General features: G+C 41.0%; 1 protein-coding gene across 1 annotated transcript in view; it reads right to left on the bottom strand.

The window, feature by feature from the left end:
• The window catches only part of LOC145401035 (cytochrome P450 2L1-like), a 49566-nt gene that overhangs the window by 3939 nt on the left and 21577 nt on the right, over positions 1 to 24050 (bottom strand). The window contains exons 3-5 of the mRNA XM_080273412.1: positions 2753 to 2852; positions 855 to 988; positions 325 to 543 (exon numbers count right to left, since the gene is read on the bottom strand). Coding sequence (XP_080129538.1) covers positions 325 to 543; positions 855 to 988; positions 2753 to 2852 — 453 coding nt within the window. The remainder of the gene's footprint in view (positions 1 to 324; positions 544 to 854; positions 989 to 2752; positions 2853 to 24050) is intronic.

Here is a 24050-nt window from a genome sequence, read left to right as displayed (position 1 = left end):
TAGGAAATTTGAGGGAAAGTTTGTTTAATTATCATCCCATTTAACAATAATAACAAGAAGGACTCAATAAGTACAACACCCTCGCTCACCAACTAGTTTAAGGGCCCAATATCTGACTTTGCCCTGTGACCTTAACTTTGAAAGATTACTTTTGAAAATAAATTACATCATTCTTCCCTAAAGCTTTCCCTTTCCACGAACTTTAGCTCAACCACATCAATGCACCTGTTTCCCTCTCAAACCACCTGTCACATCAACCCTCCTGACTCACAACCACAACCCACCTGCCACCATTACAACCAACCTGCCCCCACCCCAACCCACCTGCCACCATCGTCCATATAATGTTAAGAACAGCCACACCCATGGACACAGGCAGTGGCTGGTCCTTGTCCGTGTGTTTCCTGAAGTCCTGCACAAGTTGCCACGCCTCCTCCTGCATCACCTCCTCCAGCGCCGTTCTGCCCATGCCGAGGTCCCGCAGCTGACGGTGGGTGAAGCGGCGGTTTTTCTGCCACTGGAGCCCGTTGCTGAATACCAAGCCTCGGGTGGAAATAGTAAAGAAAATATTAGGAGAAAGATTCAGTCCATTCTTCAGTATAATGGCTTGAGCTGAATGTAGTCACAGAATATTATCGTTCAATCTCACCATACTGGCTAATCATTGTTTTCTTTTTCTCCCCCTTTTTTTTTTTTTTATGAACCACTTTACAGAATTTAGTTTTGGAATACCAAGTGTAATTTTCTGGTTAATATTCGTAGACATCTGTTTAGATGTGTATCTGTTCATTTATTCTTACACATCATGGACAGATTATGTCTGTCTAACTGTTCCTTTGTCTATCTGCCCTTACCTAATGCGCCATCATGGCTAAACACAGAGTAAGTGTAGACGTTGGGCCTGTCCAAGAGTTCCAATCTTTTCAGAGCAGTTTTCATTGTGTCGTAATTGCAGAGGAAGACGGTGGTTAAACATCCCGTACGCCACCTGTAAAAAAGTAATCCAAATTTATAACGTCACGAGTCACACAGTAATCTATCCACCTATCTATGTATCTATCAGTCTGGCTGTTTATCTGTCCATATACCTATCTGTCTATCTACTTATCTGTCTAGCTATCTCTTGTCAGACGCTAGCTGTGGCAACAAACAATTCGCCTCCACGTCACACCATCCTTTGCAATTTGGCTGCCCTCCCTCCTGCTCACACTCTCTCTATCATCCATCTCTCCATTTGATCTCTCCCTTCATCTCTTCCTTGGTCTCTCCCTTTCTTCTCCACTTCACCTCACTTACATACATTCTTCTAGTCATTCTCATTCTCCATCCTCTCCACATTGCCAAACCATCTCAAAAAGTATTTCTCTAAAGACATTTAATCACATCACAGTCGCAAAGTAATCATCTACAGAAATGACAAAAGGTCTCAAATTATACAGGGTGGTCCACAAAGAGCTCTCAATTTAAAACTAGCCTGATTGTACCTTATGGGATGAGGTCGGCTCAGTCTGCTGGTGTGGGCGTGTGTGTGGCTTTGGGAGTCAGAAACAAATACATGATGCGGGGTAGACACTGATAATGCTGAATGAGCTGTTCTCGTGACATGTAAGAAATCTCCCGGTGGGATGAAAGAGAAGGGCAATTGTACTACCCTGTTATAACACCTCAGAAGCAAAGTCTTTCTAGTAATAATATTATAAAGGAGAATCCATTAAAACTATGCTCTGTTCCTTTTAATTAGGAGTTAAATTGCCATCTGTCCATCTTGAATGCTGTACTTTAACCCGGAGACTCCTGTTGACGTACATATACGTCCACACGTTTTGCCACTGTGACTCCCGTTGACGTATATAAACACGCAGCAATTGCAAGGTCCCTAATTTGCACAACTTTCAAATTCCGCGCGTGATTTTTGGTAGATATACACGGGACACCTTCCTCCACAAGATGCCAGACAGGGTTAGTTCCTTACCCCGCAAGACCTCCCCCTCCCACACGCCATTGTCTCGTCAACTCACCTGTTACCAGTTACCTGGCCAGTAAAGACATGTCACGCCACGGTACGAAATTCAAGGCCAGAGTGATTCCCCAATCGATGACAATGTGGAGGACTGAGTTTATGTAGCATTAGAGAGAGAAAGAAACAGTCAGAAATGATGATCAGGTAATGTCACCAAAAAAGGTCAGGTATGTTGATGTTTGGTGAGTGAAACAATGCTTATCTTGCCTATATTACTGTGTGAAAACCAATATACTCTTGTAGTACATATAAATTCGTACCACATAAATAAATAAATACCATTTATAAGTGTGTGGAATAGTTACCCTCACATAGGACTTGTTTTCTTTGGAGCCAGCCTGATAGAAAACACAGTAAGGTAAGGGATACTGCTACCTGTATCCAGTATTTTAAACCTCAGATGAGCGATTTCTCTATGAATTTTCGATGTTTCTCACCAAAAGCGGAGGTTTGAGCCAAAAAAAAATAAAAATCCAAAATTGGTTGGGATTGGGGAGGGGGGTCATGGTGGACAATCGGTTGGGACAAGGGGGGTTAACAAAGGATTAACACAAGCACATGGTACCATACTCTTTTCATTCCAACTTGGCCTAAAATTACCATCTCGCCATCTTGAATGCTGAGCTGTAACAAGAGATTAACACTAGATTACAGTATGATGCTTGTCATGAAGAAATGCAATGTGTGTGTGTGTGTGTGTGTGTGTGTGTGTGTGTGTGTGTGTGCACTCACATAATAATGTCGCCATACACCTTCCTGAGTTTCATCACTTGGTCGCTGAGACTGACTGACACTGACGGCAACCAGCCAACCACCGGCAGCCCCCATATCCCTGCAGGCAAACAAGGTAAAATTATTAGCACCTATGGACAACACGAGCGTCATTAAAGCACTTGACCCTCCAACAGTATCCCTCACATACCTGCTGACAAATGCAATGCCCAATAAACATCCTAGTACTGTTGCAGACAAAAATCGTGGCGCCTTTTCCGCTAACTGCGAAATTCCCCAACAGGCAATATCAATGCCATTGACTTAGTTTGACATTTTCTCCACAGATGGTGCCATAGGAGGTAAAGATGGTGGATAGGGGAGGGGTAAGAGAGGTAGCTGAGAAAAAATACTCAACCCAAACACTAATAACATGTAATCTACAGTGTACACCTGTATTCTAATGTCATTTCCTGTATCATCCACTGTTTTCTTTTGATCAAACCCCTGCTCGTCCCACTAACCCCTCCATAAGAGAGAGAGAGAGAGAGAGAGAGAGAGACTTATAGGCACTGCCCCAGACCTCTAAATGGTCCTTTGACTGACCATTTCTTGTTTATTGCAGGGAAGGTTCTGCCTGCTGGTTTGGGCACTGGTGTGGCAGTAGCAGTAGGAAATGAAGATATGATGCAGGGTTAGACACTGATAATGCTGACTGAGCCATTCCCACAACACGAATGAATTCACCTGGAGTAGGTGTAAACATCCACAAGGCTGAACTCGCCACCCCCTCAGAAATTCGTTATCTACATCACTGAAATCTCCATTATCTCTGCTATCTGATGGTTGGTTCACCCTCGTAGTATAGTCAGCCAAAAAAGTCGTGTCTTCGTTCTGAACCCCGTAAATATTCGAACAGATCAGTCGAAGCAGCAGGGATAGCTTCACAAGTCTGGCAACTGTGTCAGACCAAACCGTGGTGGGAGTGCCATGTATTACTGTCGGATGGAAATTGTTGGGAATAACATACTGGGTAATAGGGTTATAGTAAACTTTTATCACTATTATTTCACTAAATGTCTACACAATTATGCATATTTACATGTAATCAAAATATACTGCAGATTCATACACATGGGTTGTCATGTTTAATTCAAATTTGGTTTTTGGAATACTTCAGAGGACGGAAAAACGGTGGAATAAGTTTCATAACGAGTGTTTAGAATTTAATAAAACGTCATGATTGTGATAATATAAAACAGCGTTTATTAATGATAACTAGAATCTCCCCTGTATTTCCTGTCGCCCAGTATTGATACCTGAATGTGATGATATGACTATAAATTGGTGGAAGTATACAGTATCTTGGTTTTATCATCTTATATAACACATTTGTCAAAAATTCTACCATAGAGGATGCCAGCCAGAACGTCCCAGTACTAGAACTTGACTCTCCCGAAATTGTTCCACTTAAAATACAGACAAGATACATAAAATCCATCCTAGACAATTTACCTACAAACAAAGCTCCAGGCCCAGATGGAATTCCGCCAATTGTTTTGAAAAAGTGTTCCCTGAACTTGCCTCTGTTCTAAATACATTATTCAGACTATGCATACGTACTTCTTCATTCCCAAATTCATGGAAAGAAGCCAATATCCAAGAAAGGAAGTTCCTCTGACCTCTCTGATTGCAGACCAATAGCAGTCACATCTCTTGGTAAGGTATTTGAAACTTTAATTAATAAGCACATTGTTAAACATCTTGAATCCAACAATTTACTTAGTGATAGACAATATGGTTTTCGCCACGAAAGATCCACCACTGACATAGTCTCCTAACTCATATCATCCATTAATCAATTGACCTACATGGAGAAACTCATGCAGCAGTCCTTGATATTTCTAAAGCTTTTGACAGAGTATGGCACCGTTCCCTGCTGTCCAAACTGCCTTGCAATGGACTAACGTCTTTTGTTCCATTGATTTCCTCATATCTCAGTGACAGGAAAAATAAAAGTAGATGATGTATATTCCAATTGCCACTTAATTAACGCTGCCGTGCTGCAGGGATCGGTTCTAGCGCCAACCCTGTTCCTGGTTTATATTAATGATCTCTTATTTGTCACCCACAATCCCATCCACTCATATCCAGATGACTCAACACTACATGGCTCATTCACACTCAGACACCCGTTTACAAAGTCAAATATCTCTACCTTTGAACTCAGTACAGCCATCCCCATAAATCAAGACCTATCTACGATCAGTGAACAGGGATAAAACAACCTTGTCTCATTTAATGCTAGTAAAACTAAATACAGTATATACAATTTACTAATAGACAGATATTGCCAGATTCGTATATTACCTTCAGTACTACTAACATTTCCATCTCCAAAAGTATTGAAATTCTCGGCGTCTCACTTAACAATGCCCTCAGCTGGACCTCTCATGTTAGATCACTTGCTAAAACCGCCTCAAAGAAACTTGGACTTATGTACAGAGTCCATAACTTCCTCACTGACAAGCAGTTAGCTGTAATTTATAAGAGACATGTGCGCTCTCAGCTTGAATATTGCTCACCCTTGTGGAATGGATATGGAGTGGTTGCATTAAAACAATTAAACAAAATTCAGAACAAGGCTGTTAGAATTATTAACAACCATGCTATTACTAATAAACTACCTCCCCTACAAGTAAGAAGGAATGTTGCCTCCCTTGCATTATTTTACAGATATTTTTATGGCAAATGCTCAGACGAAGTTGCGTCCATGGTGCCACCTCTCCATGCCTTCCATCGTGCTACATGGACATCTGGTAGCTTTCATGACTGGAATGTCACTCACCCATATTGCAGAACTTCTGCCTATCAGAATTCTTTCATTCCCCATACTGCATCTCTTTGGAACTCGCTTCCCCAGAGTTGTTTCCCCTCCAAACTTCAAATTACAGCTGTTCAAGTCTAACTGTTACAGATATTTTATGAACAGAGGACACCAGTAACCTGGTGTATGGATTATTTTTGTTTATTCATTTATTATTCCTTCCTCTGTTCTGTATAAAAAAAAAAAAAATGGCTAGGTATCCCTACCCCTTTACCAAAACACTAACCTGTTGTGGAATGCTTTTCTCGTTATTACTGTGTAAGCACCGCATGCCTCTGCCACACCACACATAGTATATAATATATCCTGTCATGTTCAGAAGATAAACGTACAGTAAAAACACAGTTATCTGTCCTTTATTCCTATGTCATGTGGCTAGTTGATAGGATATCCAGCAGAGGGGGTGTGGCAGGAAAGTGGGGAAAGTGCGGGGTTGCACCTTGTCATTTCATCTAACGCTTGATTGGCTACACGTTCTAGGCATTATTTCAGGTTGACGATACATTACATTATTTACAGGTATTAAGACAGGTGTAATATCACATTTAGCACCTTTACTCTGTGGTGTAATGATAGACTACACTGCCAACAACAACTACAGCATGCATCCTCCATTACCACCCCCAAACCACTCACCCCCACCATAGTCTGATCTGACACAGTTGCCAGACTTGTGAAGCTGTCTCTGCTGCTTCGACCAATCTGTTCAAATATTTGTTGGCTAAGTCTACTAATAACAAGTCGATTCACTTCCTTGTAAAACGGCTCCAAGCTCGCGCAGGGGGTGGAGGATCGGAGTGACGTCAACTGGCTCTGGCACGAAACACCACTACACCAGCTCAGTTGACTCCTGACCATGATGGGGGATGGATGTTTGCTCCACTACTCAGACTATGACATTTTTTTTGGTTCGGTGAAGTGAGGGAAGGGACTGAAATGTGTGAGGGAAGGTGTGGGGGTGTGATGGAACATGTAGGGGGGTGAGGGAAGCACTTCTTCCCCTGCTTCGTTTTCCCTTGTTATAAATGTTTAATTTGAGTCTGCGGTTTCATACATTTTCTGTTACTTAAGCCAACTGACGTCACACACAAGCCACGCCTCCCTGTGCCCTGATGGAAAGTGAACCAACTTGGTATTAGTAGGCTTAGCTTTGCTGGATTCGGAAAGAAGACACGACTTCTTTGGCTGACTATACCCAATATTTTTACCCAATATCTGTGGATAAGTCTATGGCGTAAAAACCGCCAGAATACCCGCAGCCTGTGATAAATCTTGGGGTCCCATGTTGCACCACAACAGCGAATTCGCTTCTGGCCTGCTGACCAATCCAGTAGCGTTGCACATCATCCAGTTAATCAGCAACCGTGGCAGGCTGTAGCAGTGAGCACTTCGCCTACAAACCGTCTTGGCAGTGTGTTTACATTACCCTCGTGTGACACACGTGTGACAGAAAGTGCTCTGTTTTTGGATCAGTTTTTGGAAAAATACTTTGAGTAATGAGTAGCAGTGCTATTCAGACAGAGTCTAGTACCACAGGGTACATACGGAAAAGAGTATGAAATGTAGGCAAGAGGAAAAAGACCAAGGCAAAGAGGAGAAGAAACCTTGATGAATCCTACACCAGGGGCTGCATACCCAAACCTTTTAACAGCAACCTTTGTGCCAAAGGCGCCTTTATGCATCGCCTTTTCGTGAAAGATTAATAATCAAAAGCTCCGCTGGGTGTGGCCATATTGGAAAAATTCCTCAATAGCATCTTAAGGCGGATTCACACCGGATGCTATGCGAGCTATGCTATGGACGCACACTAGCTATGCTTGCTATTTGACTGTTTACATTGTAAACCATGCCGGCTAGCTACGTCACAAAGTTACGAAAGATACTGGTCACAGTCAGTTGACTTTGACATTTGGTTTACTGCAGCTATGGAGGAGAGTACGAAATGGTTCTGTGAGGAGGAGGAGGAGGATGATGAGGAGGAGGAGCTATTATTGCTTACTTTAGCCCTTTTTATAAAAAGGAAAAGGAAATGGGTACACGAGACTAATGTGAAGAGAGAGAGAGAGAGAGAGAGCGTACATAAAGGTAAACCTAGCGAGTTGATAGAATCATTTACATTACCTTGTATTTATAATCATGTATGGAATGTGCCAGAGAATGTAGCTTATGTTATACAATGTAACTTATTATATACGCTACATCATTTATATACAACATGATATGTATTTTGTCAACGGCTTTAGCAATCTCCTGCCAACAGCAGTCCTTCTTTACCACATCCCAATAATCTTCGGAAGTCATGTCATATAAGCATGGATATTTCCATACCTCTTCAATAAGTTAATTGCTCCATTGCATCCTGCAGCAGCCGTCTGTCTGTACTGCACGTGTCCGAGGGGCAGGCAGACTGAGTGGCGTGAGACTGACGTGGGGGGCTGGGCTGGCGTTGGCACGTCCACTAGTGTGCATGCGCGATGTTAACTATGGCAAGGAAAATCGCCAGAGGAGCGATCTTCAGAGCTATGCCCGCAATATTGCATGCATCACTGACATAGCATTGCATCCAGTCTAGGCAACCCTGATGACAATAACACAAGCGAATTCACAGCCACGTGGCTAGCATAGTTAGCATAGCTCGCATAGCATCCGGTGTGAATTCGCCTTTATATTAAAAGGTCGGGACACATGCACTTGAGGGGTGGGGGGAGATACAGTCGTGAAGTAACATGGCATTAACGCTAACACAGAAAATGGATCCCACGATATTCAAACAGGAAATGTAATTATCCCGATGTGTCCCGTCGACGTATGGGTACGTTGCAACATTTTGCATTTGCCAGTCCCAACGACGTACTGGTACATCGCGCAATTGCAAGGTTCATAATTTGCACAATTTTCATTTTTCGTGTGTGATTTTTCGTACGTATACACGGGACACCTTCCTCTATTCCTTTACAAGATGCCAAGCAGGGACAAAGCCTTACACCGCATAACCTCCCCCCCCCCGCACGCCATTGTCTCGGCAATTCACCTATTACCAGTGACCTGGCTAATAAAGACATTCAGGGCCAGAGTGATTCCCCAATTGATGACAATGTGGAGGACAAAGTTTACATAGCATTAGAGGAAGAAACAATCAGAAATGATGATCAGGTAATGTGACAAAAGAAGGTCAGGTATGGTGATGAGTTAGTGAGTGAAACAATGCTTATAATGCCTATATTACTTTTTGAAAACCAATATACTCTCGTACTACATATAAATTCATACCAAGTAAATAAGTAAATACCGTTTATGAGTGGTGTGAAATAGTTACCCTCCCATAGAACTCGTTTTCTTTGGTGCCAGCCTGTTAGAAAACCCAGTCAGGTAAGTAGGTACTGCTACCTGGATCGGTATTCTAAACCTCAGGTTAGCGATTTCTCTGCGATATTTCAATGTTTCTCACCGAAAGCGGAGGTTTTAGCCAAAAAAAAAAAAATCGAAATTACCTCGGATTGGGGGGTCTCAGAGGTGCGAAATAGCTCGGGACGTGACGGGTTAATTACCGTGCAAGCATATAAAAATTTTCTATTTCTTTTTCTTTTTCATCACTATTTCTAATAATCTGATGGGTAGAAAATATGCTGGTGAAAGCCTGATAAAAGGTTGATACTCATGAGATGAGGAGTTGACAAGTTTATGAAGGGTTGACGAGGAGTTGGTTTAAAGTAGGAAAAAGGTTGATGAAGGATTTTTTTCCTAACTGCGGCACGAGTTACATTATTCAGTAAATATGAAGAAAAAGGAAGGAATTAAAGAAAAAATTTTTTACATCCAATCGTTTATTACAAAATGAGATATTATTAATTGCATTATCAGACTTATATACTGAGTGTGTGTGAGTATTATATATATATATATATATATATATATATATATATATATATATATATATATATATATATATATATATATATATATATATATATATATATATATATATATATATATATATATATATAACGTCAGTTCAATCACACCCATCCTTCACAGTGGCGCGTGAGCTACTAGTTTAAAAACCGCCATGTGACGTGATAACACATGATGTGCAGTACGGACGCGTTCTTATCAGCAAGTGTCCCGGCATGTTATTATACTGTCTTTGGAGTTGGAGGAGCCCTTGTAATCAAAAGGCGCCTTTGATGAGCAACAGCAACTCGTGGATTATGTGTGTGGTGCTGATCGCTCCTATTTATATGAATTACAACCTCATTTCCTTGTTTTGAGTGGAATGGTTTGCATGAAAATTAGTTAATGGGTAGCAAGATCTCATATTCCAGTAACAATGACGTAAATGGGGAATTAAGCGTGACAACTCAGCGGTAGAGGCACTTACAGTTGAAAGCTGTTTCTTCAATACGTTTAGCCATATTATGGCAATTCATACTGCACCAGTGTGTGTCTAATGTTTCATTTGTTTGTTCAATACATACAGGAATTATATTCAGCGATATATGAACAAATCAGTGTGTTTTCTGTAGGTCCAGTCATTCCTAGTGTAAGCCTAACCCATCAGCTTCAGCTAGAGATATTGTACTTCATTTACTAGTTAGTGGGTATATTCAGATTTAACTCTTATACTTGCTGATCTCCGGAAGTAAGTCAGGTTGCCCATTCACAGGTAAATTTTATATTCCAGACAACGTGTGGAAAATGTTATTTAATGAAACCCTAGTCAACTGTGAAGTGGGTTTTATTCAACATACGTTGGGTTGATCTCGGTTATAGTAGTAAAAATGAATGTTGTAGTTAGGTGAGGTTAATATACAATATCACTTATTATGTAAGTGTTAGGTTAGGTTAGGTAATATTAGAATGATATTAGGTCTAGCTAGTATAGGTTTGTTTAATTAAAGTTATGACTAGCTTATGATAACAAAGGCAGAGCATAATCTGAATTAATCTAATTAAACAAACCTAGCCAGATTTAAACCAAGCCTAACTAGAGTTTAATTGAAATCTAGCCAAAACCATCCTGATCTAAAAATCCATTTCACAGATTAACTAGTGATTTCACAAAACAACTATTTTCATAGATTTCCCTTAACATTATAGGCTATAACCTACTGTTTCTTGTTGCTCTGGTTGTTAAGTAAGTACTGTAATGTATGTGGTTAGGAATAAAGATTATGGCAGTCCAACTTGGGTTTGGCTAGCTCAGGTCATTTTTATTTGGTCAGCCACTTCTTCCCGTTTATATCCCTTGAGCATTAAACCAAATCCTCATTGTGTTCAGGGCACAGCACCTAAACTGGAGGTGCAATGGCCCTTACACTAATATGCAGAAGTGGAAAATCCATCCATTGCGGGTTGCCCCATTATTACGCTTTGAATACTGTAGATTAGATTTGGATAGCCAAAGTTATGATAGGTTAGACCATTTTAGGATACTAGAAGGTTATGTCAAGGTTTGTTGTCCAAAACTACAGAAATATCCCCCATATTTCCTCTTATGTTATACCAACTGAACTCAGTCAAAACAGCTTAACCTAATTATTCTTAATCTCCATCACCTTTATCATTCTTTTTCTGTGCCTGCCCTCCTCTCTTCCTATTTCTCCCATCTTTCCTGTCACTTCTTATTGCTTTTCTTTCCTTTACAGGTGGCTTTACATTGAGTGACAATGTAAACCAAGAAACCATTTACAACGCTGGGTGGTAACCATATAACCAAACCATACGTGCTCCCTACGTGTCAACAAGTGGGTTGGTGGAGGGTTAGTGCCCCTCCCTGTAAAACAAATACCTCAGAGTCAAATGGCCACCCCTTACGGGATTATGGCGTCTGGCAATAGATAGATAGATAGACAGACTTATGAGAGAAAAGATACAGCATTACGAAAACGTTGTGCATGAGACAAATCTGCTGTTGTAGCTGAGTCTATAAACAACGACGCAAACAAAATGAAGGAAAATTTGTCCTGAAAGTGAAATGCAGGAATTCTGGTGTTTCTCCCATCTTAACCTACCGTAATTTCTCTCCTATGGATGGCAGATGTTGATCCACCATTAGGTCTAGGAAATAAAATAGCAACTACTTTTCTTGCTTAGAAAAGAGGAATTGTGGACAGACAAAAACCTTGTATATATATGTATATATATATATATATATATATATATATATATATATATATATATATATATATATATATATATTGTATATATATATATATATATATATATATATATATATATATATATATATATATACCATTGGATCTCAGGGGTGCTGGGCGAGGCATCGCACCGGGAGGGTACTGAGCGTGCCGCCCTCCTCGTATCGGCTCATAGTTGCGAAGCTCATAGGTCCCTACCCGGGGGTTCCCTACTTTATAAGGACTTGAAAATTCCCAGTTCTGTCCAATACTAGGGACACTAGGCTCCAATAGGATATATATATATATATATATATATATATATATATATATATATATATATACACAGTACATCCATCTATCATCTAATCATACGTTGCCCCATGAGGAGCGTAGGAGCCCGGGGCTAGGAAAGTTGGTCCTGGCATTTTAGATGACAGTGAATCTATCTATCTATCTATATATATATATATATATATATATATATAGCCTATGATTTCATCGTCCTTTGTGTAATTTTAACGCACAGTATACTGCATGTTTGATCAAGAGCGTGTTCTGCCTCAGTCCCCCCTTCTACCGTTATAGTAGAGTAAGTCGTCCTTTCTGTTGTTCAGAGCAGGATTGTCAGCTCTTTGTCCCCTATGGCTTCATTTGCGCGTCCTTCTTACAAGTTGTATCAAGCTCTGCTGGCCCCTATATAATGAGCTCAGTCTCTGCATTATTGCCACTTAGATCTACTCCTCATTTTGCTCACATCTCTGTCCTCCCCTGTACAGTTATTATTATTGTGAGTGCTCAGGAAGTCTCCAACCATCTAGCAGCTGTGTGTAATTTGAGTATAACTGTTATTGCATTTTTTCTTGTACTGTGTAGCATAAGGTTAATTCTTAGGCCTAGTAAGGTTTTTGTAATTTATGTAAAGGTTCTTATTGTCAGCCATCATTAATAATATTTTGTATCTGTAATAATATATCTGGCATTTACTGAGTATTATCTGGTATCTCATTTTAACAGGGCTGACTTAGATAAATTTACTCATGCTAATTTCGTGTTAATAGAGGCTATTGCAGTTAACCATATATTTAACCTGTTTTTTGCCATTACATTATCCTTATGAGTCCTGAATGTTTTGTTGTTAGTTTGAGCATTAAACTTTAACTTGTAATTTTACCTAACTCTTTTATTTTGAACCTGGACCTTTACGGGACAGTAGTGATTATTAGTATTCTCACTTAAAGTGTACATTATCTTTCTCTGTTCCGTAACTATATATATATATATATATATATATATATATATATATATATATATATATATATATATATATATATATGAAATTCGTGGACTGAGTTTAACTTTGTCTGGGTTAATTCAGGTTAAGTTCATTTAAGGTTGCAGTTAGGTTAGGCTGGGATAGACTAGGTTAAGTTTAAATTAGGTTAGGTTAGGTTAGTTAGGGTAAGTTAGATAAATGATAAAAATATTTTAAGCATTCATTTAATTAAATGTAACCTAACAAATCTAAATTTAACCCAGATTATCTCGGCCTAACCCCACCGCAGCATAGATTAACCTAACCTTAGTTTCTGGTAAACCATCCTAATTTAAACTCAATTCACGGATTCACTAGTGATTTCATGAAATTACTGGTTAGGCAAATTTCCTTTAATATATATATATATATATATATATATATATATATATATATATATATATATATATATATATATATATACACAGTAACCCCTCTAATATCCGAATGCCCAGTATCTGAACATCCCCACTAACCGGACATAATCGTCCTGGGATCCAATATTCCCAAAATGGTCCAAAAACCGCAAAAAAAAAAAAAAAAAAAAAACGAAATTTTCCCACCTGTAATTTGAACTTGCCATGCTCGGAGCGGGACAGCTTTGTTGTGGCGCGTCATCCCTCTGACGTCCAATTGAGCGCCCCTGCATCCTCCCCACTTACCACCTGTCTCTACCCGTGAGTGCACGCTTGATGTCATGGCTACCCACGTGCTCGCTTTTGTGGTGGTTCCTTACCTGCTGCAGGCACTCCTGCTGCTCTCGTGCCTCTTATTAGTGTGTGTGATGATGGCCCCGCCGCCTGAGAAGAGGAAGAGAGTGGTGTTGACTCTGGAGAAGAAACAGGAGATATTGGAGAAAGTAGATGCGGGGTGGTCTTCTTCCCGCATACTCCGCGAGTTCAACCTGGCCCGATCTACTTTGTTTGATATCAAGAGATCCCGAGACAAACTCATGCAGTACACAGCTGACTTCTCATCGAGAAGCAAATGCAACGTGGAGAGGAAGGTGATGTTTACTCCCAAGTTTGCAGAAGTCAACCGCTCCACGTTGATTTGGTGTCGACAGCAAGGTGCTGCTGGTGTGATGGTACGTGGTACGGAGCTGAAGGCTGCTACTGAGAAGTTCGCCAGGCATCACGACGCCCTAGACTTCAAGGCATCCGAGGGTTGGCTCTTTGCATTCAAGTTACAGCATGGCCTTACCAGCCGTAAAGCTCATGGTGAAGCTTTGGACGCTAACGAGGATGGAGTAGAGGAGTTTTGGCACAAGGTGAAGAGCTTGATCGACAGGGAGGGCCTCACTCTCGGTCAAGTCTACAATGCTGGCGAAACTGGTTTATTCTATCACTCTTTGCCAATGAACACTCCAGCCGAGGAGACGGAGAAGCGCGTACCTGGCCGCAAGCTCTCCAAGCAATGGATATCTCCTTTGTGTTGTGCCAATGCTAACGGTATACACCGGCTCAAGCCCGTTATTGTTGGCCGTGCAAAGCAGCCTCAGTGCCTTCGTGGGGTGATGGATGTCCTTCCTGTCATCTGGTACCATTCTTTGAAGGCATGGTTTACAGCCCAGATCTTCAAAGACTGGTTCCACCATCACTTCGTCAAGGAGGTCATACATTACCAGACGAAGACACTGGGAATCCTGCGCGACCAGGTAAAGGCTCTCCTTCTCCTCGACAATGCACCTGCCCACCCGTGCGACAAGGAGTTGGTGGCTGAGAATGGCTGGATTAGGTGCATGTTTTTGCCAGCTAATATGACTGCTCTTATCTAACCAATGAACCAAGGAGTGATCGTGACAACAAAGTGCCTATACCGAAGGAAGTTCCTGGACGAGGTGATGGTTGTTCTCGAGGATGAGGACGAGTGCAGGGAGGGACGGGACATGCGAGGCCAGCAGACTTTGGAAAACCTTCGCCGCTACAACATCAAGTCTGCAATCTACAACTGGGCCAGTGCATGGAAGGAAGTCCCCGTCAAGACTCTAGAAAATGGTTGGTCTCGTCTGCTTCTCAGAACGGATGTGGAGTATGATTTCCTAGGGTTTGACGTGGATGACTTCCATGCACGTCTACATACGCATGGCGATGATGTTGATGTGGACGATGTGCGTGAGTGGTTGGATGACGACGAGGGCGATCCTGGATATCAGACATTGTCTGATATCAAGATCGCATCTTCAGTTGCATGTGTTTGTACCCAGCTTGAAGATTCCAATGAGGACAGCGACGATGATGCGGACTCCTCTCAGCATGACACTACTCCAGCCATCCCCAAGCTGAGCACACTCCGGGAAGACCTAGAGTTCGTTCTCGACTACCTGGAACACCTGGACTGCAACAGGGAGATGGGGCCCTTGGGACTTGTGGAGGAAGTGCGTGCTTTCAGGCAGCACATCATCAATCGTCAGAATCGTTGTTCCTTGCGTCAGTCAACGATTGACAGTTTTTTCAGGCCTGTGACCCCCGCTGGGCCCAGCCCTGGCTCCACTCCGTTGCCTCCCCAAGACAGGCCCTCATGCTCCGAGCCACAGCCCAGCACATCAGCCACGGTGGAGTCACCGCTCGACGTAAGTTTGCGTCTATCTTCAGAGTCGTCTGCAGTGGGTACGCCATCACCAAGACCCAGCGGCGCACCCGTAGGTCACCTGCCAGTGATACTCTCGGACTCTGACAGTGATTAAACAGCAAGAACTTCTCCACTAGACTACACGGGAATTTACAGTGTTGTGCAGTGAAAAAAACAGTGCGTTGTGTTAAGGATTTACAGTTGTGAGTGAAAAGATAATTTTTGAACTAAATTTAACATAAATAGACTTGTTTGTTTTTGCTTTAGAAAATGGTTAGACGAGTGGGAAAAGTTAAAGTGCAGAGTGCAACACTTAGTAAGTTACAATGGAGCATAAGTTAGACAAGAGTGCGCACTGTGAAGAGAACGGACTTCTGAGTGCGATTGACTAAGTTCAGTGCAAGATTTCATAAACAGTGTACTGCAAGTGCTTCAGGAAATCCTTCCTACTGTCAGAGTCCGAGAGGAGGCGGTTATTCATCGAGATGGCCATGGACTTGCTGTAAGTAGGCAGAATGTTTCATACTGTACTTTTTTCCCTACTATACTTACCTCAAACACCTCATTTCACTCTTTAATGTCCTTTATTGGTGTCAATAGGATGTTAGGAGCTATGCATGTGCAGTAGGAAGGTGTTTTTCTGAGTTAGGCTAGGTTAGGATCCATAAGTATCAGTCCGGGAGTCAGTAACCAGAATGTTGAATACTGTATGAACCTACCTCAAAAACCTCATTTTATGCTTCTTTTGCATTTATTTCAGTCTTTTATGTGCCTTATTGGTGTGATCTGGGTCTTGAATAGGTGCTATGCATGTCCAGAGGGAGTTATATGGGTGTTTCTCTGAGTTAGGGTCCATAAGTACAAGTCCATAAGCTGGGGCCCAATATCCGGACAGGACCACTATTCGGACCTGCCTATTGCTCTATTACGTTGGATATTGGAGGGATTATATATATATATATATATATATATATATATATATATATATATATATATATATATTTATATTTATATAGATTGATAGATAGATAAATAAATAGATATAGATATGGTTGATATAGAAAGATGGATAGAGATAGAAAGTGTGTGTGTGTGTGTGTGTGTGTGTGTGGCAGTAATTTTAAAGGAAGGTGTTATTGAAGGTACGCACAGGAAGAGACCACATATTATTTTGTCCAGTGAGTTATTGATCCCGCATATGGCTTTGAAGTCAGTGGGATTGAATTCCAGCTTATGTTTATTATCCATTCCCACAAAATCTCACTACGAAAACGGAAATATGTTGGGACTACTGCATTCCACCCTCATTTCATGTTTTGTTTATCTCCGTCAGCTGATACTAAATGCTGCTTTGTGACTGGCAAACACTTCCGAAGTGTATTATCATAAAGCTGCCGTGATTGGCTGGGGTATCAAAAGGCGCCTTCTGAGGGAAAGTTGCCTTTCCGTGGAAAGGCACACCAAAGGCGCCATTAAAATTGTTTGGTTATGGGAATCGGGTACCATCATAGGCGCCTTTGACCCTCCGTCAATTGGCGTCGTGGCTAAAGGTTCGTTTTGAGTGTCCAGCCCCAGACTAACAACATATTAGCAAGTGCCAGAACGAAAGATTGGACCTCGAATGCTTTGTTTTGATAAAGTGGAAATGGTAAAGATTTGTGAAATCTTTGATAATTTCTGTAAGCATGGTAATTATGAGTTACAAATTTCCTATATTTCATCATTAATGACAAGTCAAGATGTGGAGTAAAGGATCGTCCTCTTCGTACCAAACGCCATATTTCGTACAGTGTTAAACACGAAAATGCAGTGTACAGCATGTGTGGTGCTGCTTTTCATAATATTCACGGCAGTGCAGGGAGGCGTGTGCGTGTCGTGCTGGATAAAAAGGCCTCGACTAGGACAGCAAAAAAGGACAAACGTGGTTCCAAACCTGTTGCCAAGTTGGCACTTTAAAGGATTGATGCTGTGAGAGAACACATAACATCATTAGTCACTGTATCAAGCCATTACAGTTGCGCCAAAAGCCCTTACAAAAAGTATTCGCATGTTAAAAAAAAAAAATGTACAACTTGTACTGTGACTGGTTAAAGGAATGTTACCCTGGCCAGGAGGAAGCGAAAAGATATACTACCGCAGTTATTTTAATAGAAATTTTAATATAGGCTTTGAAGCACCTCAGCATGATACGTGCAACTATTGTGATAAAGTGAAGGCCGAAATAAGTGGTTTAGACTGTGAAATGAACAGTGAACAATTATGGAAACTAGAGACTGAAAGGGTGGCATGTCAGGCGTGCAAAAGCAGCTTATGATATGCTAAAAAAAATCACAAAGAAGAAAGTGACCCAAAGACACTTGCAGTGATTGCTATGGACCTACAACAGGCTCTGCCCACACCCAAACTTCTTGCAGGTGTGCAATACTACCGCCGTTACTTGTAGACGTACAACCTCGGTATTCCAAATGTACTTTCAAGAAAAGCTTCGATGTATGTCTGGAATGAAACTATTGCAAAACATGGGTCTATAGATTTTGCAAGTTGTCTAAACCTTTATAATCTGAATGAAAATGATACCAATATGAAAAAACTTGTTATTTTTAAGTAATAACTGTGGTGGACCAAACTAAAACAATGTTGTCTAGGCTTGCTTTCGGCAAACCCATGCTGGTAGGTTTAACCGTATTGAACACATACTTATGATTCCTGGACATTCTTACCTTCCTTGTGACCGTGATTTTGACTACACAGAGAAGGGCATTGATGTGTTCTTCCCAGGAAAACCATTTGCAAATAATCAAGACGTCAAGAACAACACAACCTTTCATTGTGGTTTTGAAGGATGCTTATCAGGTCCTTGATTTTAGTGTACTACAGAACATGATCAAAAAAAAAAAAAATCAATGAGTGATGCAAACTTCAAAGATAGGAAAATATGTACGATGCTACCACAAGCAAGGTTTCACCATCTCCTCATCTTATTCGTTTATGGCTGCCAAGGAACTTCGGTTACAAAAGAGCAGGTCTACTGTGTATAACCAGCCCTTTAATCTCGTCCTAATGTCCCTTCCCCTAAAGTACAGTGAACCAGTAAAGTTGTCGCACGAGAAGCTCAGCGACATGGAAGTCCATCGTGAGTATGTTGCACAGCACCAATTCACATTCCTCAATGAAATTATCAACAACCTGGCATCATCTGTAGAAGTTGATGAATCCGAAGACGATCAAAAGACTGTTAGCGTTACCTCGGACCCTCCATCTCCAGACCATCAACTTCTTTTTCAGAGTCTATGCACTACACAGAGTGAATGTTACCGTTGTCTTACCATTTATTATTTAGTTTTCAATCATTCTTTATATATTTGTGTTGTAATCACACATCCCAATTTGCTTATAAAAAATCATACCCAATTAAATTATCATTATGTCGGCATCATGATCGCAATTACGAAAAGCGTCCTTATTACCACCATCATGTACTGTACTGTACCTAGCTTGTCAACCCCTCCGCGTTTCGTGAGGGTAACACTGTAAAGGCCCTCTCCCACTTCGGCGAAAATGGGGAAGATAAAGTCACGATGTGTCAAAAATCCCTAATCGTGGGTATTCGTGATCAAAATCTTGTCCATTCGTGGCATGTCGCCGATACGTTGCACGAGGTGGAAATTTGTCGTGGGGGGCCACGACGTTTTCATGCTGCATGAAAACGTCGTGGCCCTCCACGATTTTGTAAAATTTCTCAGATTAGTCGTTGACAACAAGGTAACGCCTCGGCGACGTCGGCGATTACCCGGTGTATAAACTGCGTATGATCGCCGACATCTGCGAGGCGTCGGCGGTGAAAAAAACCTTTGAGATGTCGTACAGTCATACGGCGAAGCATCGGCAATGTATCGGCGATGCATCGGTGAGGTTAATACGACATAGCTTACGTAAACCGTACGATACGTACCGGGTTGTGCGACAGTAATATTTCATCTTATGAATGTCGGTGATATATCGCCAACATTTCGCGGATGAACCGTCGATTAATCGCCTTAAATACGCCGATGACGGCGAGGCACCTGCGATGGCCTCGGCGTTTTGTCTGCTAGGTGCGTGCGATTTATTCCGCATTGGCGCCGATGCATTCGCCGACACATCGACGATACATCGTCGACAGTATGCCGCCATTGTACCTTTATCGCCATTGAATCGCCGTAAAAAAAAAACGTTAAAATTTGAATTTAGAATAATGCTTGCGCATTACGCCGACATATCGGCGATATGTCGGCTACAAGTCACTGGTTATATCGTATACTCAGCCGAGGTGTCGGCGTTTTGTCGTACTGGTGTCGCCGGTATTACGCCGACACCACGATTCTTGGTCAGAGTCGTCAACACATCACCGACTTCGGCCACGATTTTCATTGTGACTTCATCGTGCCTATTTACGCAGAAGTGGGAGAGGGCCTTAACCTTTACAACTTCAGATGATTCGAGTTGGGCTTTGAAATACAATGCTTGAGTGAACCCAGACTCGAATTTAGTTTCACTTCCAGATGGACTAATGTAATTATGCCGTGTGTGAAAATGCTTTTCATAATATTGCTTTGTATACTAAATAATCGCATCATGGTGAGAGCGGCAGACCCTTTGACCTCAGTAGATACTCTAATGTTGAACACTCACAATGTAGCAACTATCATTCACATTAAAACATGATGAGTGGATGCGCAAAAACAACTGCGATGTCGTATCTGCCAATGATTCACAACTATTCCCTCCACACAATTCAAAGCATTCCGTTGAAGTGATTATTATAACATTCACCTCGCACCCTAACCTGAGACATTTCGTATAAAAATTTAATGTCACATTACTGACTGGGTGTTGCCATGTCGGTACACATCCCGGAAAGACCAGTAATTAATCATGTACTCAGCAGTACATTATAAACATCTTGAGGCTAACAATAAATTGTCATTCACATGAGACTGCTAAATTTTAAAGCCGACATATCTTCAAGATGTGTATATTCGAGGTAGGCTACAACATCATGGTGAAATAGGAACAATTCTTCGACATTATCATGGTTTCATTGCTCTAACGAGATTTGTAAAATAACTGACCTCGATGACCTCGTCAGACAAAAAGATGCATAATCTACGTCCGATTTTATGACGTATTACTGAACAAAATATATTACAGTGGGGATGATAATGTTATACCTAAAACAGCAGTTTACTGCTAATATAAAGATGAAAGTTATACTTCTGTTAGCCTAAGAGTTGCAGATCACTGTAGAAATACTGCATTACGTGCCTCGTGACATTTTCACAGAATATGAATTTCTGCATTACCGTTCGTTTATTGTTTCTTATGTTCATGGTTAGGTATTTCATGTTCCTCCAGAAGAGTAATAAATATTGACATATTTGAAACGTGTAATTATATCAGTGTCATGTTTATGTGCAATAAGTCTTGGATAATGCATCGTCTGAATATCTTACTCAAAATTTTAGCATTTCACTGATGGCGCCATAATGATCATGAAATACAAGAAGAATTTTTAGAGTAGCACGGTTACGCATCATTGTACGAGTTGCGTTGTAATGCAAATGCTTCCTTTATCATCTCAGTCCCCGAATTTCATACATTATGTTTGTTCTTCACCATACTTTGTAATTTTAATGTCAGATAACCGTGGAGATAATATCACTGAATTTGGAGGTTGCAATCTCCGTCATGGACTGTGATCCCAAAGCTTGTAGCTAAAGAGCTGAGTTTGTCTGCCCAGATAAGTATTCATATCAATAATTTCTTCTCTATAGCCTACAACATATTTGTCAGTGAGAGGATGTGTCAGTGCCAGAACAAACGTTAGCTTGTCCACATCCTTACAACATATGCCTGGGTGAAAGCTATGTGTCACTGCCAATGCGAACGCTAGCCTGACCACATCTCTACTACATATGCGTGGTTTAAGGATATGCCACACACCCAGTGCGACAGCTAGCCTGGCCACATCTCTATCATAAATGCAATGTGAAGGGATGTGTCATTGCTAAATTACATGCTAATCTGGTCATATCTCGGTCACATATGCATAGATGAGGGAAATTGATAATGTCTGTTTATTCCTTTACCTGGTCACATCCCTGTCACATACAAGTTCATGAGTTACCGAAGCAGTGCACATACGAATTTCAGAAGGCTTAAGCTCAAAAGGACGGATAACATATTCGTGTGCTGGTTCAGTTTGTCCTATGTCCTACTTTTGGTGGCAATAGGCCAAGTAGGTCGCCAGTGAGTGCGTTTACGCCTGCACGCACACACACACACACACACACACACACACACACACACACACACACACACACCAGACATGGAGCCTGGGTAGTGAGGGACGTGGAGGGCGCAATCCCCGAATTTTCGGCAGTCCAGTTAACATATATAATAACTGAACTACGTCAGCAAGATGTCAGTGTTAAGTATCTTACATTAATGTTTTCATATAATAATTTCGATGAAAAGAGGGATTTGGTGATAAATTGTGGAGGTTTTGACAGTGAGTTACCTAGAGTTCAAACTTGTAAATCCACAAATAATCATCCCAACGTTTTCCCCGAGTGCTGCATCCAGCTTTGACCAACCCCATTCTACATCCACTCACCCCTCCTCCGACATCCAGACGTATGCCTCCTCCTTCCCCCCACAGACACACATGCAGTATCCACGCATATGTTCTTTACGGTAATATGATGCTTTTCACTGCTGCTCAGTTTTCATTGCTTTCTGCATCTAAAATTTCAGCCTCTGACTGGTGGAGGTTGGACCCATTTGTTCCCTGCACATGTATTCAGACTTAACACCCTCAAGTACGATAACGTCTAATTATTTTGTTTGCTCATTATTAGTATGCTTTTACTTGGTAGATTTATTATTGCGGTGTCCGATAATAGTACTGAAAAAAAAAAAAAAATACCATCTTGATGTCATTCGTGTCTTATATTAGATTGCCTGGTGGTAGTCAGATAAGTATTATGACGTAATCATGATGAAGGGAACACTGTTATTTTATAGAACGTTTATGCCTGTCACGGTGATTTTGGAATATAAATGGTTAAATGTTATTTAAATTGATAATAATATTCAATAATATTGAAGAGCAAGGACAATGATTGTCTTGCTACATCAAGCAACGATTACTTTACTCTGACTTGCTACGATTCTCTAAGAACGAGAATTTATAAACTTTCTCAACAGTACACAGCAGAGACTAATTACTCACAAATGCTGAATTAGTACTGTTAGCCTCTGGAGAAAGTTACTTCACCCCTGACAATAAATAACTAATACTAATAATAATAATCAGGTCCTTGCTGATGCATTAACTCCTATCTGGCACAACGGATTTTAAGTTAATACAACAAGACTGGTCTAAGTACCAGTTATGAATAGTAAAACGTCTATGCAAGCTAGGAGCTATGTGGGAAATAAGCTTAATTATGGAGAAATGAAACAAGATTTTACTTTACATTAAGCTCAAGAAAAGAACTGTTAAATTTATTGATTACAAAAAATAAATTTAATGTTACAATTCAAATCAAATTAAATGAGACGCACTCACTCACTCACACAAAAGCTAAATACTTATGCCTAGGAAAAACACCTTAACTAAACTCTTATGACTACAAAATACAAAAAGGAAATACTAGTCAATGAATGTGGTGTATCACCCAAAGCTGGAGAACTAAAGGTGGGAGCTTGGAGAAACTGTAAGCGGAGTTTGGGTACTAGCTGACCTCTCGCACTGCTGCACAGGTCCTGTCTTCGTCACAGCAAACACTAGACTGAATTCAAATCGTGGGAAAGAAAAGCGGAGCACTAGGCCGTATTTTCTAACGGTCGAGTGAGCGAAACGCGCCCAAAACAATCGCTCATCGGAAGCGCTAATGTCTCACACAGAGACGATCACGTATGACAATGAAAAACTGATTTGACAAAGCTTCCGTCCGAATGAGCGGTTAACTGAACGATAAACAGTGAGTTTTCCACTAATAGTTCATGGCTTCTCACAAAAGGGAAATGTCGCGAATTGATTCGTGACAATGCCAAAATAATTATGTTTGATATCGGTTACGGCAACCACTGTTTTATTATGTTCATCTACCAATTGAATCGTAGCACATATGGTAACACTTTACTATGTGACGGAAAATAACTGCACGAATATTTTTTTTTTTCTTTCAGAATATTCCGACTCAGTGATGATGGAAGGTTACCTTGGTAGACTTTTATATTGTCCTGCCATTCATTATGAGACGATTCTCTGACGGCGATGCATGTAATACGCCAAGAAAACCTTCCTCTTAATTCCTAACTGCCACTCGGCATATTGCATGCACCACAGTCGGAGAATCATCT

Source organism: Coenobita brevimanus, chromosome 54 (genome assembly GCF_032717465.1).
Source record: "Coenobita brevimanus isolate Jiangsu-jjx chromosome 54, ASM3271746v2, whole genome shotgun sequence".
Taxonomy (NCBI): domain Eukaryota; kingdom Metazoa; phylum Arthropoda; class Malacostraca; order Decapoda; family Coenobitidae; genus Coenobita; species Coenobita brevimanus.
The sequence above is the reverse complement of the archived record's forward strand: the minus strand, read 5'-3'. Positions and strand labels throughout refer to the sequence as shown.